This window comes from Aspergillus caelatus (assembly GCF_009193585.1).
Source record: "Aspergillus caelatus strain CBS 763.97 unplaced genomic scaffold BDV27scaffold_295, whole genome shotgun sequence".
NCBI classification, from domain to species: domain Eukaryota; kingdom Fungi; phylum Ascomycota; class Eurotiomycetes; order Eurotiales; family Aspergillaceae; genus Aspergillus; species Aspergillus caelatus.
In genome coordinates this window covers 1-17373 of record NW_022475558.1, presented here as the reverse complement: position 1 = coordinate 17373, position 17373 = coordinate 1, and the positions used below count along the sequence as shown (strand labels likewise).

At 48.7% G+C, this 17373-nt stretch overlaps 6 protein-coding genes across 6 annotated transcripts; 4 read left to right on the top strand and 2 right to left on the bottom strand.

Annotated features, from left to right (window-relative positions):
* Positions 1 to 186: 186 nt before the first annotated feature.
* On the top strand, positions 187 to 1540 carry BDV27DRAFT_136898 (uncharacterized protein). Its single transcript, XM_032068869.1, has 3 exons — positions 187 to 937; positions 1007 to 1232; positions 1296 to 1540. Exons 1-3 carry the CDS (start codon positions 489 to 491, stop codon positions 1494 to 1496), a joined length of 876 nt encoding a protein of 291 aa, XP_031922023.1. The 5' UTR covers positions 187 to 488; the 3' UTR covers positions 1497 to 1540.
* Positions 1541 to 1799: 259 nt separating this feature from the next.
* Positions 1800 to 3838, bottom strand: BDV27DRAFT_168960 (putative alpha-L-rhamnosidase A; the record flags this gene model as incomplete). The annotated part of the gene is made up of 2 exons (XM_032074905.1): positions 1800 to 2675; positions 2723 to 3838. 2 exons carry the CDS (start codon positions 3836 to 3838, stop codon positions 1800 to 1802), a joined length of 1992 nt encoding a protein of 663 aa, XP_031922022.1.
* Positions 3839 to 7979: 4141 nt separating this feature from the next.
* On the top strand, positions 7980 to 10804 carry BDV27DRAFT_136897 (C6 transcription factor). Its single transcript, XM_032068868.1, has one exon. It carries the CDS (start codon positions 7990 to 7992, stop codon positions 10537 to 10539), a length of 2550 nt encoding a protein of 849 aa, XP_031922021.1. The 5' UTR covers positions 7980 to 7989; the 3' UTR covers positions 10540 to 10804.
* A 1785-nt stretch (positions 10805 to 12589) lies between these two features.
* Positions 12590 to 13947, top strand: BDV27DRAFT_163096 (uncharacterized protein; the record flags this gene model as incomplete). The annotated part of the gene is made up of 2 exons (XM_032073498.1): positions 12590 to 12888; positions 13119 to 13947. 2 exons carry the CDS (start codon positions 12590 to 12592, stop codon positions 13945 to 13947), a joined length of 1128 nt encoding a protein of 375 aa, XP_031922020.1.
* Positions 13759 to 14410, top strand: BDV27DRAFT_136895 (uncharacterized protein). Its single transcript, XM_032068867.1, has one exon. It carries the CDS (start codon positions 14158 to 14160, stop codon positions 14401 to 14403), a length of 246 nt encoding a protein of 81 aa, XP_031922019.1. The 5' UTR covers positions 13759 to 14157; the 3' UTR covers positions 14404 to 14410.
* Positions 14411 to 14738: 328 nt separating this feature from the next.
* Positions 14739 to 16819, bottom strand: BDV27DRAFT_150001 (Zn(II)2Cys6 transcription factor domain-containing protein; the record flags this gene model as incomplete). Its single annotated transcript, XM_032071159.1, has 4 exons — positions 14739 to 15479; positions 15718 to 16085; positions 16219 to 16561; positions 16691 to 16819. The coding sequence occupies 4 exons, from the start codon at positions 16817 to 16819 to the stop codon at positions 14739 to 14741; spliced, it is 1581 nt and encodes a 526-aa protein (XP_031922018.1).
* Positions 16820 to 17373: the final 554 nt, after the last annotated feature.

Sequence of the window (17373 nt, the reverse complement as noted above, 5' to 3'; positions counted from 1 at the left end):
ATACCGGGGTAGCAACAACTGATCCCGTAGCCGGTCAACTTCCGGGGCGACGGTTGGAGTCCGTTTCGGTATGGCGGCCCGATTTCCTAACTTGGTAGACATTAGCGCCTGCAGAATGGACCCACAACGTCAGCCACCAGACCTCCCCCATATTACCCTTTCCGGACCATATAAGCGCCATTTGGTGGGATAACCCCCATGGGTAAACACAAGCATCGGTCGGGGTAGTATCGTGTCCACCCTGAGCAGCGTACCTGATTTTCCGTTGGCGGACCAGAGAACTCATGTGGATAAGCATCCCCCAAGCAATATCTTCGAACATGTACTTTCATGTTTGAATTAACTGTCCTACTAGTTTAGTCGTGGATAAGCGCCACAAAGCCCTGCATCATGAACATATATATGAGTCCCCAAATTCTCCAATCAATCACTCTTACTCTCCCAAACACAATAATTTCCTAAAACACACCCACACAACACCAACAAAAATGGCCCCCTCCGCAGTCCCCGAGAACACGACCGCCGTCACCCCGGAATCTATTCAGAATCCCGCCGTGGCTCGGACCGGCGACCTCTTCTCTCTCGGAAACCGCACAGTCGTGATCACCGGCGGCGGTCGCGGACTCGGAATCGTCCTTGCAGCAGCCGTCATCGAAGCCGGCGGTGATGTCGCGTGTTTGGATCTCTTGCCCACCCCCAGCGATGAGGAATGGGCTACCGTGCAGAAGCTGGCTTCTGCCCGTGGTCTCCAGGCAACATACACCCAGTGCGACATCACCAACGAGGAGGTGACAAAGGACGTCCTTGAGAAGATCGCCGCCGAGGGACTGAAGCGCAACATGCCTTTGCGGGGAGCTATTACCTGCGCTGGTATCCAGCAAATGGTGCCTGCCCTGGACTACCCGATTGACGGATGGAGGAAGATGTTGGATGTCAAGTAAGTCTAGACACGTTTGGATAGTTACAGAGGAAGTAAGTAGATACAGAAAAAACTAATTCCACACAGCGTCATCGGAACGTTCATCCCCGCCAAACACTGCGCCCGTATCTTCAAGGAGCAAAACACCCCCGGAAGTATCGTCATGATCGCTTCCATGTCCGGACAGATCGCCAACCGCGGTCTGACATGCACAGCTTACAACTCCTCCAAGGCAGCCGTCCACCAGATGTGTCGCTCTGTTGCCCAGGAATGGGGTCAATATGGTATTCGTGTTAACACGCTGTCCGCCGGTGTAAGTTTCTAGTTCCTGACCTTGGCTTCATTCGTTGCTCGCAATACTAACCGGGATACCCAGTACATCCGCACAGCTATGACCGATGCGCTGCTGAAGGAGAAGCCCGAGGTCGAGGAGACTTGGATGCGTGGTGCCCTTTTGGGCCGCCTGGGTGTTCCCGAAGACTTTAAGGCGCCGACGGTTTACATGCTCGCTGATGGTAGCGGCTGGATGACTGGAACGGATTTGAGGGTTGATGGTGGTCACTGTGCTTCTGCTTAATGATTGAATGAGGTCCTTGTTAAGATGGCATGGTTTGGCGTTTTTTTTTTAGATGGGGTATATATCACTAGAATAGATATTCATTAGATGAAATCATATATGTTCACTTTTTGTTCGATTTATGGTGCAACGTGGGGTGCACGTCTTGACTTGGTGACTTGCCTAGCCTAGTGTGGATGTCTGCGTTTCATTTTTAATTGGAATCATAGATGTAGACGGTGCAGTATAACTCTTGCAAGATGATATCATGAAGTGACATTTCGACGTTAAATCTTAAACGCTATACATAAGATTTATCTCGTTCTATTGACTTGCAACATCCAGCTTCCATGATCCTCCAGAAATGCCTGTTGCAGTTCCCTTCACTAGAGAAATACGCTCGCCATTCGCTGAGACTAGTGTGCCCTCGGTACCCGCTAGGTCTACATCACCTGTCGTACCTTGTGGGGTAGTGAAGGTCAATTCCTGATAACCTCCATTGTTGGATCTCTTGAACGTCGTCGAAAAGAGTCCCAAACCGGTCGTGTATCCCGCATCCACACTAGTCAAATCACCAGGCTGTGGGGTGAACCTCCACGTAGCTCCAGCAGGACCAGTGAGATGCAGTCCAGCCGTGAAGAAACTGAGCGCCGCCGTGGGGCCAGTTGACCAACCATGAGCATGCGAGACACGGGCGTCATTGGTATACGGAGCATAGTGGAGAGTTCCATCGGTGGAATAGCCCTCAATGAAAGTCGAGTTCGTCATGCGGGGATCATCAAGCATAAAGCCCCATTGAAGACGGATAAAGTCTAGTGCTTTCTGAGGTTGGTTTGCGAGGAAGTGGGCCTGTAATTCGAAGCCGCCGATGAAAGGGGATACGGCATCTGCGGCCTCGGGAGCGGGTGCACCGTATTTGCCCCAGCGAGAGCTCAGGGCGGAGGAGATGGTGCTGCTTTGGTTGGTGGAGAGGGTGAGGTTGGCCTTGATGGCCCATGCGTTGCCGTCTTGTGGATGGAGAGTCGTCGTTTCGTTGTCTTTATATAGACCATTGCTGGCATCCCAGAGTTTCTTGTTGGCGGCGGATTTGATACCGCTGGCTATTTTGGTCCAGTTGGCATTGTTTTGGTTGTTGATGGCTTGGGAGAGTTCCTGGGCTTCGTTGAGGACAAAATAGAGAATAGCGTTTGCTTCGATGTTCTGCTTGGATTAGCGGGAAAATATCATGAAGAGGAAAGAGTACTTACGTGGCCTCCCATGCCGAATCGCAACCAGTCAGAGCTAGCAGTAATATTGGCCAGTCCGGTGTTATCCACGCTAGATAGTGCCCATTGCAGCCCCTTTTGGTATTGACCCCAATACTTAGATAGCCAATCCCGGTCGCCCGAATGTCGGTAGTAGTATGATACGCCAATGAGGCTGTGGAGATGGTAGGTGAAGCTCACAGTATCGCGGAACGGCTTGCTAGCGTAGGGTAGACGGCCGTCCGACTTTTGTTGAGAGAGTAGAGTCTCCAGGGCTGTGCGCACACTGTAGAGGTCTGACGTGCTCACGGAGACGCTTTCCAGTGCAATTGACATGTCGCCTGGCCAGATCAGACGGTCCCGTTTCGCACCGTCTGTAAGTGTGCTGCTGCCATTTGAGATAGTGTAGTTGCTGTACCAAGGGTCAGTTTCCGGCAGAGTGATGTTACTATCCGAGTTGATGATGCCTAAGAAGGGCAATGCATTTCCTGTACTTGGATCAATCGTACAGATCTGGTTAGTGTATGCACCCGCGTACCAGACGCGGTTGAGCAGCTCGTCGTTGCTGTGGAAGTAGCCCGTGTATGCGCGGAGATCTTGAGTTGGAGCGGCGGTGTAGTTGATCTGAACATTGCGGACAGATACCGCAGCAGTTGTGTTGGTGACTAGGGTCATGTACCGGAATGCGCCGCGATTTTGTTTCTTATCCGCCGTGTATGTACCGGGTCCTCGGCCAACAGGGAACCATAGTGGTGAATCGAGGCCTGAATCAGCGGTGGCATCGCAAGCCTGACTGCTGATCCACAAGCTGGACTCTGTGAAAGTCACTCCAATGAAGGCATTGCGTGTGGATGAGGACTCAATGTCCAGAGACACAATGCCGGCTATATTACGGCCAAAATCGAACGTCACAGACGCTGGTCCATCGAACGTAGCATTTCCACTGCTGGATTGCGTCAGAGAGGAGGGATTTGTAACGGAGCCATTGACTTCAAGAACTTCAAGGGGAACGAGATTGCGTGATGCTGGGGCGAGAATGTATTCGTCGTAAGGCACGCCATAACAGGCCACAGCCAGGAGAGCTGGGCTTAGAAGCCATGCGGACCACGAAAGGCGCATTGTGTCCGAAGGGTGTGGAGAGACGAAGCTCGAATCTTGGCCATTGTGCCTACCGGCTCTACGCAAAGTTTTAAATACTTCGTCACCGGAAACAGTTTCCTCCAAGGTGTCATGCCAGGGAAGCCGAATGAACTTCGGGGGAATGCTGGCCCGAGGGGAAGCACATTCGCAATCTCTTGATGCAAACGCTATCCCAAGAAAAGACAAAAATCCCAGAAGCTGTACCGGGGGATCATCAGACCGAGTGTCGAGAAATGGCTTGTTTCCCCAGATAATGACGTTGTGTGGGGAAACCCTCGATTGATGTGGAGTTGCCGATGTTCTCCCGGTCGAGCTTGATTTGATGGCCTCGTCCAACCATTATGCATGTCGGCAATTGGATTCTTTTTTATCCCGAAATTAAACACACGTCCTACCGGTCCGAGCTCATCTCGACGACTCAACACAAAACCCATCCTTAGTTGATAACCGTGGCTATTGTTCAAGAGAGAACTGGATATATTCTGCCCATGCCTTCATGGCCCTGGAATACTGACTCTCACGTTTGCCGATATAGAATCATCCTTTGCCCACATACCTCGATGTGGTAAGTAGGGAAGCCTTCAGTTCGGCCACTTTCTGAGCAGTCTCGGATGCCTTCCCTTGTGGTATGAGCTCCCTTTCAATAGATGACTTCAGGACTTGTCAAACAAGGAGTTTCTGGTGTAGTTCGTGATACAGTTTCATTGATTGATGAATCGTCCGCTTTTGCTACTGGAACAGACCCTGGACTATGAACAACTAGACAGTCTTTAATCTGGAACCATAAAGCTTGTGTGTCATGTGATGTGCAGAACATAATGTAGTAATGATTTAGAGATTGAACCCTAGTCGTCATTATCATCGAGGTACATGACATGCATGCACACTACAAAATTAACCGCATAGGTCTGCATATCCGATTGGGGTAGGTTGGGTACAGTGAGGATGATTTTACCTATCATGCAAGCTGTTCGCCAATGGTTGACAGTGTAATTGAAGTGCCCGAATATAATGCAGCCACCCACAGGTTGCCTGGTTGAGTTAGTCTCGACGGCTCATCTCCTTAAAGAGATTTTTCGCCAAGATCAATATCTCGTAGATCCTCTTCGCCTTCGTCTACCCATTCTACTCATTCCACCGCCTGCATCAGGTCTTTAGACAAGCCTTGATTCAGCGGCTGTTCATCGTGGACTAAAAGGTTTAATCTCTGGGCCCCTGAAGGTCTCGAAAATCCCCTTTTGTCGTATCTCGATTGTACTAGGTGGAGGACAGGAGGTTGAAGATATGGTGGATCTACAGTGCCGGCACTGTGTTTTACGGCATGTTAAATTTTCTTTCTGTGTTTAAAGGAGGTACTATACTATGCAGGATGCACACGTTTAAAATGGTTGAATGAGTATTATAATACCACAGTAAATTTTTAAAAATCTACGCTACTATGGTTCAATAATAGTACATATCTGTGGCAGAGCCCGAAAGATCCTTAGACACTAAGCTTATTTACATTGTGGTTCTCCCATTTAGTTTTAGTTTTCTATACTTCCAATGTAGTCAAATTAAGTATACATCTTGCACCGTATCTTCAACCCTAGGACCTCCCGCTAGTAGCAACTACAGCCAAATGCATCGTTTCTACCCGTTATACATGTACTGAATTAGTATGTACAAGCTGTGGACAGAACCTCCACCTATCTCCGTGCGCCATTCCAGCATCATAGGTGAGTGCAGTTGCTTCTAAACGCTCCTTTGACATTCAAAAATGACGGATTCAGGACGGTCGTGCGTATTATGATAGTCCATAGGGGCATTATCAATTGACAGACCTAGTAACTCAAATATAAGACATTGATAACTTCTGTGTGGGCTTTCCTGAGTGAATGAGTCAGTAGCTAGAGAAATACTGCGAATCTAAACTTCGCTCGATAAGTCCCCTCAATAATAGTAAGCTGCGGAGTTCTTGAGATATGCGCGAGTTATCCACAGTCACGACCTTCACGGCAACGGGCCATTGTTCTAGTCCTACATTAAAAATCTCACAGAAGGAAACTTGCAGGCGTACTATGTACAGTATAATATGCTAGCCACAAGAAGGGAAATTCCCCACCTTAACTTATGGTGTATTCCATGGCGGCCATCCTCGTATCGCCTAGGCTGACCAGGTGGTAAGGGGGCGGTATCTTAATAACGCGACTTGTGTATATAGTAGCATATATTCGGGATCAAAAGTTAAGTTCTCCATGGGGATTTTCCAATAATGGCTAAAGAGAAAGGTCGCACTAGAATGTCTACAAGATACCCTAAACTCCTGGCGCCCATAGATGCGCCCTTTTCGGAAAATGACAAAGGATTTTAGCGATTGTAGTCCGTAGCCAGATATAGAATGTAAATATATTCTGTTTCGGCATAGATATTGGGAACAAGTAGAATTGTAAAGCAAAAATGCGTTGATTCAGATTTAGTTCGAGTGTACCTTCGATAATAACGCTCAGCTCTTACTCTAAGTAGGCGCCAGAATGATGTTATCTGAGCCAGTCCCGGCCGATGCATAAAGTTTACAAGACCGATTTATTCCCTTTGATACCAGATTTTGTACAAGAAACGGATTTCGTGTATCCGTATACATATCCATCCACCGTTAGACCCACTGCTGGTAGGCTGTGATGGTGATGATCACAACCCTTTTCTGACCAAAGGCACGCGTAATGCTATTCCTTTCCTCAGGGAGTATGGCACTCCTAAAGAAGGTAAAAGTCGCACGATCCTTTTAAAGTATATGCAATTTGAGTATGAAATTCGGCTATGCCGTTCTCACAACCGTTATGACTGAATATCCGTAGGGCGAGAGTTCCACGCTACGTTCATCTGCTTCCCGATTAGATGAAATATAAGCATTTTGGGAGCCGACTGAAGTACGCTGTTACTGATGATGTCTTCTCTGATACTTCTGCTATTTTACAAAAGCGTCCCCTATGACGCAAAGGTGAAAAATGTCTCACACCAAAGACATGAATAAGGTTGTACTCGAACTCGGTGCACAGACCACGGCGGAGGAGGTGGAGGAGTAGGAGAGGCAAGTGTAGTAGGACAACGTACTAGTAGAGTGTCGGTTTTCTCCGTTTCGCCGCAAGCGAACCGTACGATACACGAGGGTCAACAAGGTGCTGCCGATCTTGGACATCTTTCGGCATAGCTGAGATCTGGGGTATGGATCGGTTCCCTTTCACCTGAGACATTTAGACTCTTAGAGTAAGTTTATGAATATAAATAGTAATATGGCATGGCATGTTCAGGGGAAATCGAACTACTATAACTGTGTACTACCGACGAACATGTTCGAATAGACTACTGATTGATTCTTCCAAGGTACATACATAAAGTTGCAGGTTATTATCAACCCTAATGGTCGGACCCTTGCTGCCATGCGGGACACGTCGGCACCTACTTTATTATACTCCGAGTAGTATCACTAGTCGCAAGTCTCTAGGAAGAACCGTTACCCGATATTCTTGAACCGTGGGTTCACCGATTGCCTAAAAGAAAACAAGATTAGTAGTTAACCGGTAGCTGAAGAGGAATATTAACGGTGGTCAATTAAGAAGAATAGACTTTTCTTCAAAAGTGGTGAAGTGAAAGATTCGTAACGCGAAGACTAAAATGTCTTGGATGAAGGACCAATCAATTTAAATTCGCCGAGGTCCAAAGTGGACCATCGAAGAAAAAGACGGACGGAGAAGTTTCCCCCCAAGGGCTTCTGGAGCGCGTGCGGAGACGGTCCAGTGACTGCTGTCCAGTGACTGTTTGTCCAGTGACTCCAGTCCCCTTCAATTTCTTCCCCGCGATTGATTATTCCTGCATCCGCAGCTTCGTCCGACTTTTGGCCCCTGTTCTTGCTAGGGTCATGTTTGTGTTTTTTAATTTTTATTTTAATTTTTACTTGGATGTATTTTTACAATACATTTTTTTTTCTTATTTATGATTATCTTTTTATCTTTTCTAATTCTAGTCTCCAGATCCATGCTATACTTATATACCTGACCTCTTTTTTGTTTCCCTTCCGTTTGGACCTCTTCTTGTCCGGCACCAGTCCCGGCCGTTTCTTGTACCTTTTCATTTGCCCCAGGTCTTGGCTCATGCTAACTCCTCACTCAGAAGAATCTCCTCTTCTCTTTCAATCCACCGATCACCGCCAATGTCTACCTGACATGGACCCAGCCCAGTCGGGGGATGCGCCGCAAGGCAATACACAAGAGACAACCGATGATCCGCAAAATAGCAGCGCCAAGCGGAAATGGAGACGTAACCGCATCGCCTGCGATGCCTGCCACGCACGGCGCGTGCGATGCGACCGGGCCTTTCCCTGTTCGCGCTGCCTCCGCAGTGATATTCATTGTGAATTCACCCGTGAACGTCGAAAACGAGGTCGTATTGCGCGATCGAAGCAGACCAACACAAATGGCGGGAATGAAAAGCTATCCGCTGCGCTTTCGAATGGACGTGTCCCCGCACCCTCAACGGCGGATGCGGTTGCAACGCCGGCACCGAATGGCTCTCCATCATCCAGTTTTCCGCACCGGTCACCGGGGACGAACGAGATGACGGCCTCCGCGCCGAGTGTCGATGAGCGACGTTCGCAAGTGGAGCCGCCATTGCCCCCACGAAAGCTGGCACCAGGGGGCAATGTGACGGAAGAATGGTTGGCAGCAGCACATGTGTCTCCGGGCTCATATGATTTCTTGGGCGGAGGGTTGGGGGAGGGACCTTTCCCCCGAATGTTTGATGTATGGAGCGGGGTGGATTTGTCCAACAATAGCGGTCCCACGCCGCAAGGAGCGAAAGTGCCGGGGGTGGGCCAAACGCCGGGAGTCCCTCCGGCCTCACTGAAATATCCGGTCTTGCAGCCGTTGATGCCGTTTTTGGATGCGAACCTGCCCCGGAGGCTGGTTTTCGATTTACTCGAACTGTATTTTACCAGTGCCTTTTCGACCCATATGCATCCGGTGTGCCATCATATCCATTCCTATATATTGCGCAAAGCCTCTTTCCTTAGTCGCGATGCGCCTCGCCCCAGCACACCGGCACTGTTAGCTAGTATGTTATGGGTGGCGGCGCTGGATGACCGGGCTTTTGCCTTGTCGATTTCGCCGCAGCAGCGGAAGAACATCTGCCAGTTTCTTTGCGCACTCACGATCCGTTTACTGAGACCGTTGATTCATGTGTCCTTCAAAGACCAGGGTGCATCGCTGAGTGAGCCGGTGGGCCAGGAATTGCCCCCGACCACGGTCCATCATCCGTTTGAAGGGGGCGGCGATGATCGGGGCCTGGTGGGACCGGCGGGGTCACTGGATGATGTGATCACCTATATCCATGTAGCGTCCATCATCTCATCGAGTGAGCAGAAAGCGGCCAGCATGCGATGGTGGCATGCGGCGTTTACCCTAGCACGTGAGCTCAAGCTAAATCAGGAGATCGAGGTGTTACCGAATGTGGATACTCAAACCGAAGGGTCGAGCCCATCGTTCGATTATGCGTTACCGGGCTGGAATGGTGTGGACACCAGACCCTTTTTTGACTACTCGAATCCGACCCGACCGAGCTTGAATTGTGTCTGTGATCGCCATGATATGCAGAACACAATCACCGAAGAGCACCGAGAGGAGCGTCGTCGGGCGTGGTGGTTATTGTATATCATGGATCGTCATCTGGCGTTGTGCTACAACCGGCCATTGGCATTACTGGACGCGGAAAGCGAAGATCTACTGTTGCCTTTGGACGAAGGGTCCTGGCAGTTGGGGAATATCCATAGTAATAGTCCTCGACCCGACGGGCCACAGTGTTTACTGTCTGGCGACAAAAATAAACGTCGCGTTTTCCCGAATTTCATCTGCCACGACCACTCTATTTTCGGCTTTTTTCTGCCACTTATGACCATTACGGGAGAGCTGATTGACTTAAATCAGTCCCGCAATCATCCGATGCTCGGAGTGCGACTGAGTGGGAAAGATGCGTGGGATGTCCATGTCAATGAAGTCCTGCGACAGCTGGAGATGTACAAAGCCAGCCTGACGGCTTTTGCGGCCACTGCCTCGGATCCCGAGGCCCCACTTTCGTATGCATATCCGCCGCCCAAGCCGGATAATGGAGTTGATCCCGCCCTCACCCAAGCATATTCCTGGCATACCCAAACGGTGATCTCCTATGCGTCGTACCTGGTGCACGTTCTGCATATTCTACTTGTGGGTAAATGGGACCCAGTCTCTTTGATCGAAGACAAAGATTTCTGGACGTCGTCCCCTGCATTTGCCTCTACAATTTCCCATGCGTTAGACGCAGCCGACTCGGTGGACCAGATCCTCCGGTTCGATCCTGATATTAGCTTTATGCCGTATTTCTTCGGCATCCAGTTATTGCAAGGCAGCTTTTTGCTGCTCCTGATCGTCGAACGCCTGCAGAAGGAAGCGGGCGAAGGTATTCTGAACGCATGTGAGGTGATGATCCGTGCGACTGAATCATGCGTCGTGACGCTCAACACCGAGTATCAGCGCAACTTCCGGCAAGTGATGCGCAGTGCCGTTGCTCAGGCGCGCGGGCGCCCTGTCAATCATAGCGAAATCCGGCACCGGCGGAAGGCTGTGTTAGCCCTCTACCGATGGACACGAAAGGGAACCGGACTAGCCTTGTAAAATTAGGGCTTGTGTGCATGCCAATGTCGATAGGGTTCTCGGCTCTGTTACCGGGCCTATCAGTGTGCAGGATCTGACCCAGCTCCTGCTGCAGGAGGGTGCTAGTGGACCTAGTTGGGATAACATAGTAGACATGCAGCTCGGTCTGTCGTCATACCGCGTATGCGCGGGTGTTCAGCTAGGGTGTTCAAGCTAGACGCGTTCTACCGAATTCCGTGCTATGCTGGGGATGTATATATTGATAACGATGTTGCGTATATTGACGTCTGTATATGTATGTGTAGTATGATTGATATAATGAAGTCTATACCGAGATTATCTTTGTCCACATCCATTCATTCATCTGAGAATAGACCATAAGAAGCGAAGCAGTATACACTCGATATCCCCATATCTCACCAGCTTTACAGGAGTGACAACTTTGAAGAATAACAACTCTTAGAAGCGACAACTCTTCAAAAGCGGATAACCACCAACTCTTTCACATTCGGTTAATATTAGCTAAGTACCAACGGTTACCCAACCCCAGAACCCAGCCCGAGACCCCAACTCCACGTGCTCGGTTAAATACAATAGGTAAATACCGGAGGTAAAAGAAAGTAAAATAGGTAAGATTAAAAAAGCAAGATCAGAATCGATATCTCCACCAGTAGATCTCTCTCGAAAGATCGAATTAAGGAACCGACCGGTAGAAGTAGCGATCTTCATTAGTTGTTGCAATGACCGTCAGGCACCAAGTCTGTGGTCGACCAGTTGGATCTATTTCCCCATTGGGGAAATATCATCTGATGTATGATGTGTGATGTTGATTATCACGAGCTAGCTGTGAGGTTATTGTTTCCTTTTCTCCGATGTTTAGCCATTGTTGATTATCTACTCCGTATTCTATTGTCAGTTGTCAGGTAGAGGTCAGATGTAGGATTTGTATTATGTACTTGTACTTGTACAATGTGTATAGAGTATTTATTTGTATGTTATCACTAAAGCCTCAAATCCCTAAGAGTACAACAGTCCGGTACAAAATCAAAAGAAATAAACCAAGGTATGATAATAATAACCCCAGCCTCATTCCCAAACCCTATACATCATGCAATACACCACATCCCTCCAATCCCCCCAAGTACCAAATCCTAAATTCCAAGAAGGAAGTAAGTAAAGTAAAGTGTCTACCCCAGATTCCGCTCCTCCGCAAGTCCAGTCCGCAATCCCAGCACGGGCCGACATCAAAAAGTTCCAAACTCGGCTTCGGTTAATACGGCCTAAACCTCCAAATAACCGACCAGGAACACTGACTCTCGAAATGAAAAATCCGGGGAAACAGAACCAAAAACCCAAAATCCAAACTCAAAATATCGGTTAAATTTGCAAGCTTCCCGGGGAATTTAGTCACAGTTTCAGAATTATTTTACCATTCATTACCAGGAAGCTAGATTCACACAGTGACATAACCATGTGGCCAGCTGATCGGCATGGTTTTTTTTTTTTTTTTTGGTCCCTTTTCTTTTCTTTCCCTTTTTTTTTTTCTTTGGTAACACTTGAAATTAAACGGGCTGGATATGGGGTTGTATTTTGCCGATGGGTCTATACTTCGTAGGTAACTATTTACTAATTTCGGAGAATGGGATGACGGGGTCAGGGTCTGAGCTTGGGGATGAGTTGGTATAAGTGTGCTATTCCCCCCCCCCCCCGCCGGACTGGGGGTTGATTTGGTTTATTGAATTGATGGTTGTATACCTATACTTTTATCTATATTTATATCTATATTATATCTACAGCTAGATCTGTGGAGTTGTTGAAGCTGGATTGTTGCTATCGCATAGCTTCAGATCTACCAAACTACTTATCTATCTACGAACCTATATACGATGAATCGATAATTCTATTGAATGAGCTCATTCACTCACTGATTCTACTCTCTCATTTACTCTATACCCTCAAATCGATCCCGAAGGCCTCCTCACAAAGCTACCCCCCCGAAAACGACACACAGCGAAAACTACACCTCACAAAGCTAGCTATATACACTAAAACCCACCAGAACGCAAACAAAATGACAACCACTCACGACCACACCAATCTCTTCACAACCCTCCCTCCATATCCAAACGAAATCCCTTTCACGGATTTCGACCTCGACCTCGACCTTGACTTCAATGACGTATACGCACCGGGCATGCTCGAGTCCCAAGCGCAGCAGCATTGGGACTTGGACCACTTAGGCATGCCGGGAAAATGTTCGAGTTCGGGTGTTTTCCCCGTGCCGAATGACTTTGGGTTAAATTATCCGGTGGATTTGGTGGAGTTGGGAGGGATGGGGTTGGGATTGTTTGAGGGGGAGGGGGAAGTTAGGTATGTCTTTTTTTTTCCTCTTCTATTTTGTTTTCTATTTCTGGGGTGTGTTTGGTGGTGTTGGTGGTGTGGGTGATTTGGGGGTGTTGGATGAGATTTGGAACTCTTGTTCTAATTCTCATTCTATTCTCCATTTCATTGCATCTTCTACACCCATACCCATACCCATACATAGTTCCTCCACAATTCCAGAAGTAAGAGTACGGTAAAAAAAACTAACAGGAAACAAGTCACCCCCAAGACCAAAATACTACAACAACAACAACAACAACAACAACAACAACAACACTAAACACACTCCTCCTCTCAACCTCCTACCAAGCCACGCAACGAGCCCTGTACATGACCACACCCACCACCCCGACAAGTCCCCACCAAATCTACTCCCCTTCGTCCCCCTCGCCAACCTCACCAACGAGCTCCCACAACCCCGACTCAATTTCCAATAGCGATACTGATAGTATCTCCTTCGGACCGCGGACACCCCCTCCTCAAACTCCAATTTACAATTATAATTACAATCTCGATTCCAAATCCAGAAAACGGAAAGTATCAACCGAAATAGACCTAGACTCGGGGATCCACCATAACCACCACACATACAATAATTCCACAAGACATTCACAATCGGGTGGTGGTGGCGGGGAGCTCGGCGTTTTGACCGAGGAACAACTGGATCATTACCACAACCACAACCACAACCAACAAATCGCCTTCTACCCGAGTCATTCTACTCCTCCTAGTGGGAACAACCCGAAACGCCGACGTTCTTCCGTTCAATCACAGCCCCAATCTCAATTACAACTCCAATCTCGATCTCGATCTCAATCTCAATCTCCAACACAATCTCAGTTCCAAGAACAGGAACAGGAACAAGAACAAGAACAAGAACAAGAACAAGAACAAGAACAAGAAATATTCACACCCCTGGAAATGCCCGATGGCAGTACACGCTTCACCTCAAACTGGTTACCGGTTGACCCATCCGGCGGATTTACAATTTGTCCTGATCCGCTGGCTGGGGTTATGGGGGAGGCGTTTGTGAGTGTTGGTAGTTGAGGCTCCTGAGGGGGTCAACACCGATTGCCATATTTGTTTAATCGGGAAAACTAAATCAAAATTAAATCAAATCATGCCATACATACATACATATATACTACTGCTACTACTACTATTACCTCGGGGATTTTTATTTTTGATTTAATTTAAATTTCCCGTGGTGGTTTTTTGGTATGCACTATCCGCTAACTAGCTACTACTCCGTACGCTATGCCGCTATGTGCGCTACGCTACGTGACGCTTACGGGGACGCTATCCTGTGGTGCATTTGTGTGCTGTTGTGGTGTGTTGCGTTGTTCGGAGCTTGGCCGAGACAATTTACTTCTTGTCTTCTATTTCTATTCCTGTCTCCGATGGATGGTGATTGTATCGTCTTTTGAAAGGAATGATTCTATGTCTCCGGCTGGAATGGATGGATGGATGGATGGATGGATGTGCTCAGGCAAGACGAGTTGAGAGATCGGTTGTGGTGGCCGACGGCCCCGCCGTCGGTCGGCGATATCTCCGTCGTATTTTCAATTACTACTCCGTTGGCTCCGTTATGGGGCCGGGCCCGAACTTGGACATCATTGGTGTCTTGTATATATTGAATAGCTTGTGCTATGCTATAGTCATGGTATAGATCAATATAGATCAATATGCTATGAAAATTGACATTGACATGTGTTACTCTCCGAAACACCGTAACCAATTGCCCACCTGCATGCGCCACCTGTGATTGCGAACATTCGTCATTCATAAAGACCGTAACTCGGAGCACATTGAAAACGAGGGAAAAAACGGATGAAATGTCATGTAGATTCGCTCTTAACCGCCGACGATGTGCACTTGTTCGAAAACACCGGAAACTCCAATTTGCGCCCGATATACTGAAATAATTCCGCGATGAACTCCTTCTCGATCATTCCCGGCGAAAACGCGTCGAACGCCGTGCGCAGAACGAACATGATCCGGGACATCAGATACCCCGGGATGTTATTGATGTAATATTTCATGCTGCGACAGATGTCGCATGCAAATTGGTACCGCTGTTGCGGGCCGAGCACGCTGACGAAGCCGCTATCCGAGGCCGAGACAACTAGTGACAATGCCCAGTAGAAACACATCGAGGTCGCCAGGAGAATGTCGGGATAGTACAAGATCTTGGCGACCGTGACAGACATGGTGCTGGTGTTACGACATCGGAAGACAGGAAAGCCGTCGGTAGACTCGGTGTCGTGCACTTCCCATGCCGTGCCCAGGGAATACGTGTCGGCGTATGCAGCTTTCCACATATTGAGACGCGTCTGGAGGCTGGTTGCTTGCTGGCAGATGGAGCTATGCATCCCTGTGAGCTCAAATGGACATGCAGCGGCTTTGTCTACCATGGCGCCGAATTCATCGATCCGGGAAAGATAACCGGGAATGTCGACAGCAACGTCCAGGAGATGTTGCAGAATATCCTTGACCGGTGCATCGCCCGCCCAGGGAACAGTCAACCAATCCTTGGACGCGAGGAAACTCGGTTTGCGATGAACCAGTGCTGCCGTGACCTGGATGACCAATATTAGTCTCTAGCAATTGTAGCACGATCTGCCGTCATACCCAGTACAGCCGAAGATCGACGAACAAAGAGCGTTCAATTCCGTAGCGATGTCGATAAGCTGACCGTGTCCGTAGAAGCTCTAAGCCGCCCAGCTGGTGTCTGAAAATAGAGTCTTTTGACGTTTGCTTGAAGGCCTGGGAAAGAACATCAGTCAAATGGAATCAGACACAATGGCCGTAACTTACCTCCGTGATAGTCGACAACAACACAACTACGAGGACCTCGGTCGACTTGTTCCCCTCTGCGTCATAGAGGGCAGCTTGGAGTTGCCGGAGCGTTCGGACGTATTTGGCGTGTCCCGCTAACTCGACTGACCGGTTACCGTCACGCCGACCGGCAAAGGTAAGCGCTGTCGCCTCAAAGGCGTTGCACAGCATGGGTGAAATCATGCGCATCTCCGATGCTTCCCGTAAGGCGATGGTGCCGCCGTATTTCCGGTGGTCGTCGGGACTGAAATTACGTATCAGTCGGTCGACAAACAATTCCATCACGGTGGAGGCGAGGTTCGGATCGTTTAAGATCGCTTTTTGGCGCGATAGTGACGTAGGGGAAGCTTTATATAGAGAAGTAGGATTAATACTGATGGAACGACATAGGAAGACCAATCAGGATGAAGCCGTGGCGGTCGAGTATTACGGTTATGATTCGGAATCAAGGGTACATACATTCTCTCTGCGACCCAGTACAATCCCCTGTACTCACCCCTGAAGGGTCGGGAGAATATCGTGTGTCGTGCCGTGCCTGTCCGGGATGCGCTCTCTGGTCATCTTGTCCTTCACCATCGTCGCTGTCATTGGGTTTAATTTGATATAAAGAGCTACTGCCAGTGTCTTCAGCTTTTACGGGGGGTAAGTTGGCCAATTGCCGGGCCTCTGCGAGCTGCCGCTTGAGGCTCTCGCATGTTTGCATGAGGTTCTCGATCAGGGCGGATTGTTCGATATAGTGTCGGTCCTTTTTGCTGGTGCCATATTCACACTCCGAGGGCGTTCCCCGAAGGCAGCAAGCACCGCATGGTTTTACCCGGTCGCACTACAGAATCGATTAGATCTTATTAGTCGAAACATCAGAGAGTGTCAGCCCAATAGGGATGCTGCGCTTTTAATCGCAACGGCCACCCAGCGAAAGCCACCAAGAAACCCGTACAGGAGTGGAAATTACCTTGACTTTGCGTTTGTGGCAGTTTAAGCATGAATAAGTGGGGCGGATCTTCTTGCGCGCCCCCAGTTTAGCTGTCAGGGCCGGGTTGGGTTGATCATTGCTCTGCTGGTCGTCATGCTCGCTGCCCATGGTATTGAGAATTGCTATGATTCGAAAGGCTTTGTTCGGTGGAAAGAAGCTCTCTTCAAATGAACCAAGCTGCCGTCCAAGTAATTATGGCGTGGAAAGCAGCGGAAAGGTTATTTGGGGCCAGTTAGTAAGAGATGGGGGCGTAAACTCCGCCTTAGGTCCCACGCTAGTTAGGCTCCTCCATGCAGTCACTTGTGGATCTGGGCAAAATTATTGGAGAATCAAAGACATCAAATGACGACTAGACCTGACAGGCAAAAACAGGTCCAAGTCAAAAATCCTTCGCTCCTGTTGCTTAAAGCGATCGTGGATCCATGGTACACCGAAAGCCTATATTATGTATTGGTGTATGTTCCGTATCTCCAGCTGGTGCGAAGAATTTCACAGAATCCCAACTAATTTCTCCAGACCATGGGGCACCGCTTCCTCAAGCAATGGTTCGTTGCAGGGGTCTGTAGCCTATGGCGGACGCGGTGGATCGATCGTCGGTGGACTCCAAAATGTATGCGCTTCCGGCGCTGGTGACATGTCACCACAGGAAAGATTGAAAAAAA

Excerpts from the sequence above, each read along its gene's own strand:
- BDV27DRAFT_136898 (XM_032068869.1), top strand. The coding sequence starts at position 489 with ATGGCCCCCTCCGCAGTCCCCGAGAACACGACCGCCGTCACCCCGGAA. Across the intron at positions 938-1,006 it reads AGGAAGATGTTGGATGTCAA|CGTCATCGGAACGTTCATCC; the intron begins GTAAGTCTAGAC and ends AATTCCACACAG. Across the intron at positions 1,233-1,295 it reads TTAACACGCTGTCCGCCGGT|TACATCCGCACAGCTATGAC; the intron begins GTAAGTTTCTAG and ends CGGGATACCCAG.
- BDV27DRAFT_136897 (XM_032068868.1), top strand. The coding sequence starts at position 7,990 with ATGCTAACTCCTCACTCAGAAGAATCTCCTCTTCTCTTTCAATCCACC.
- BDV27DRAFT_136895 (XM_032068867.1), top strand. The coding sequence starts at position 14,158 with ATGCCGCTATGTGCGCTACGCTACGTGACGCTTACGGGGACGCTATCC.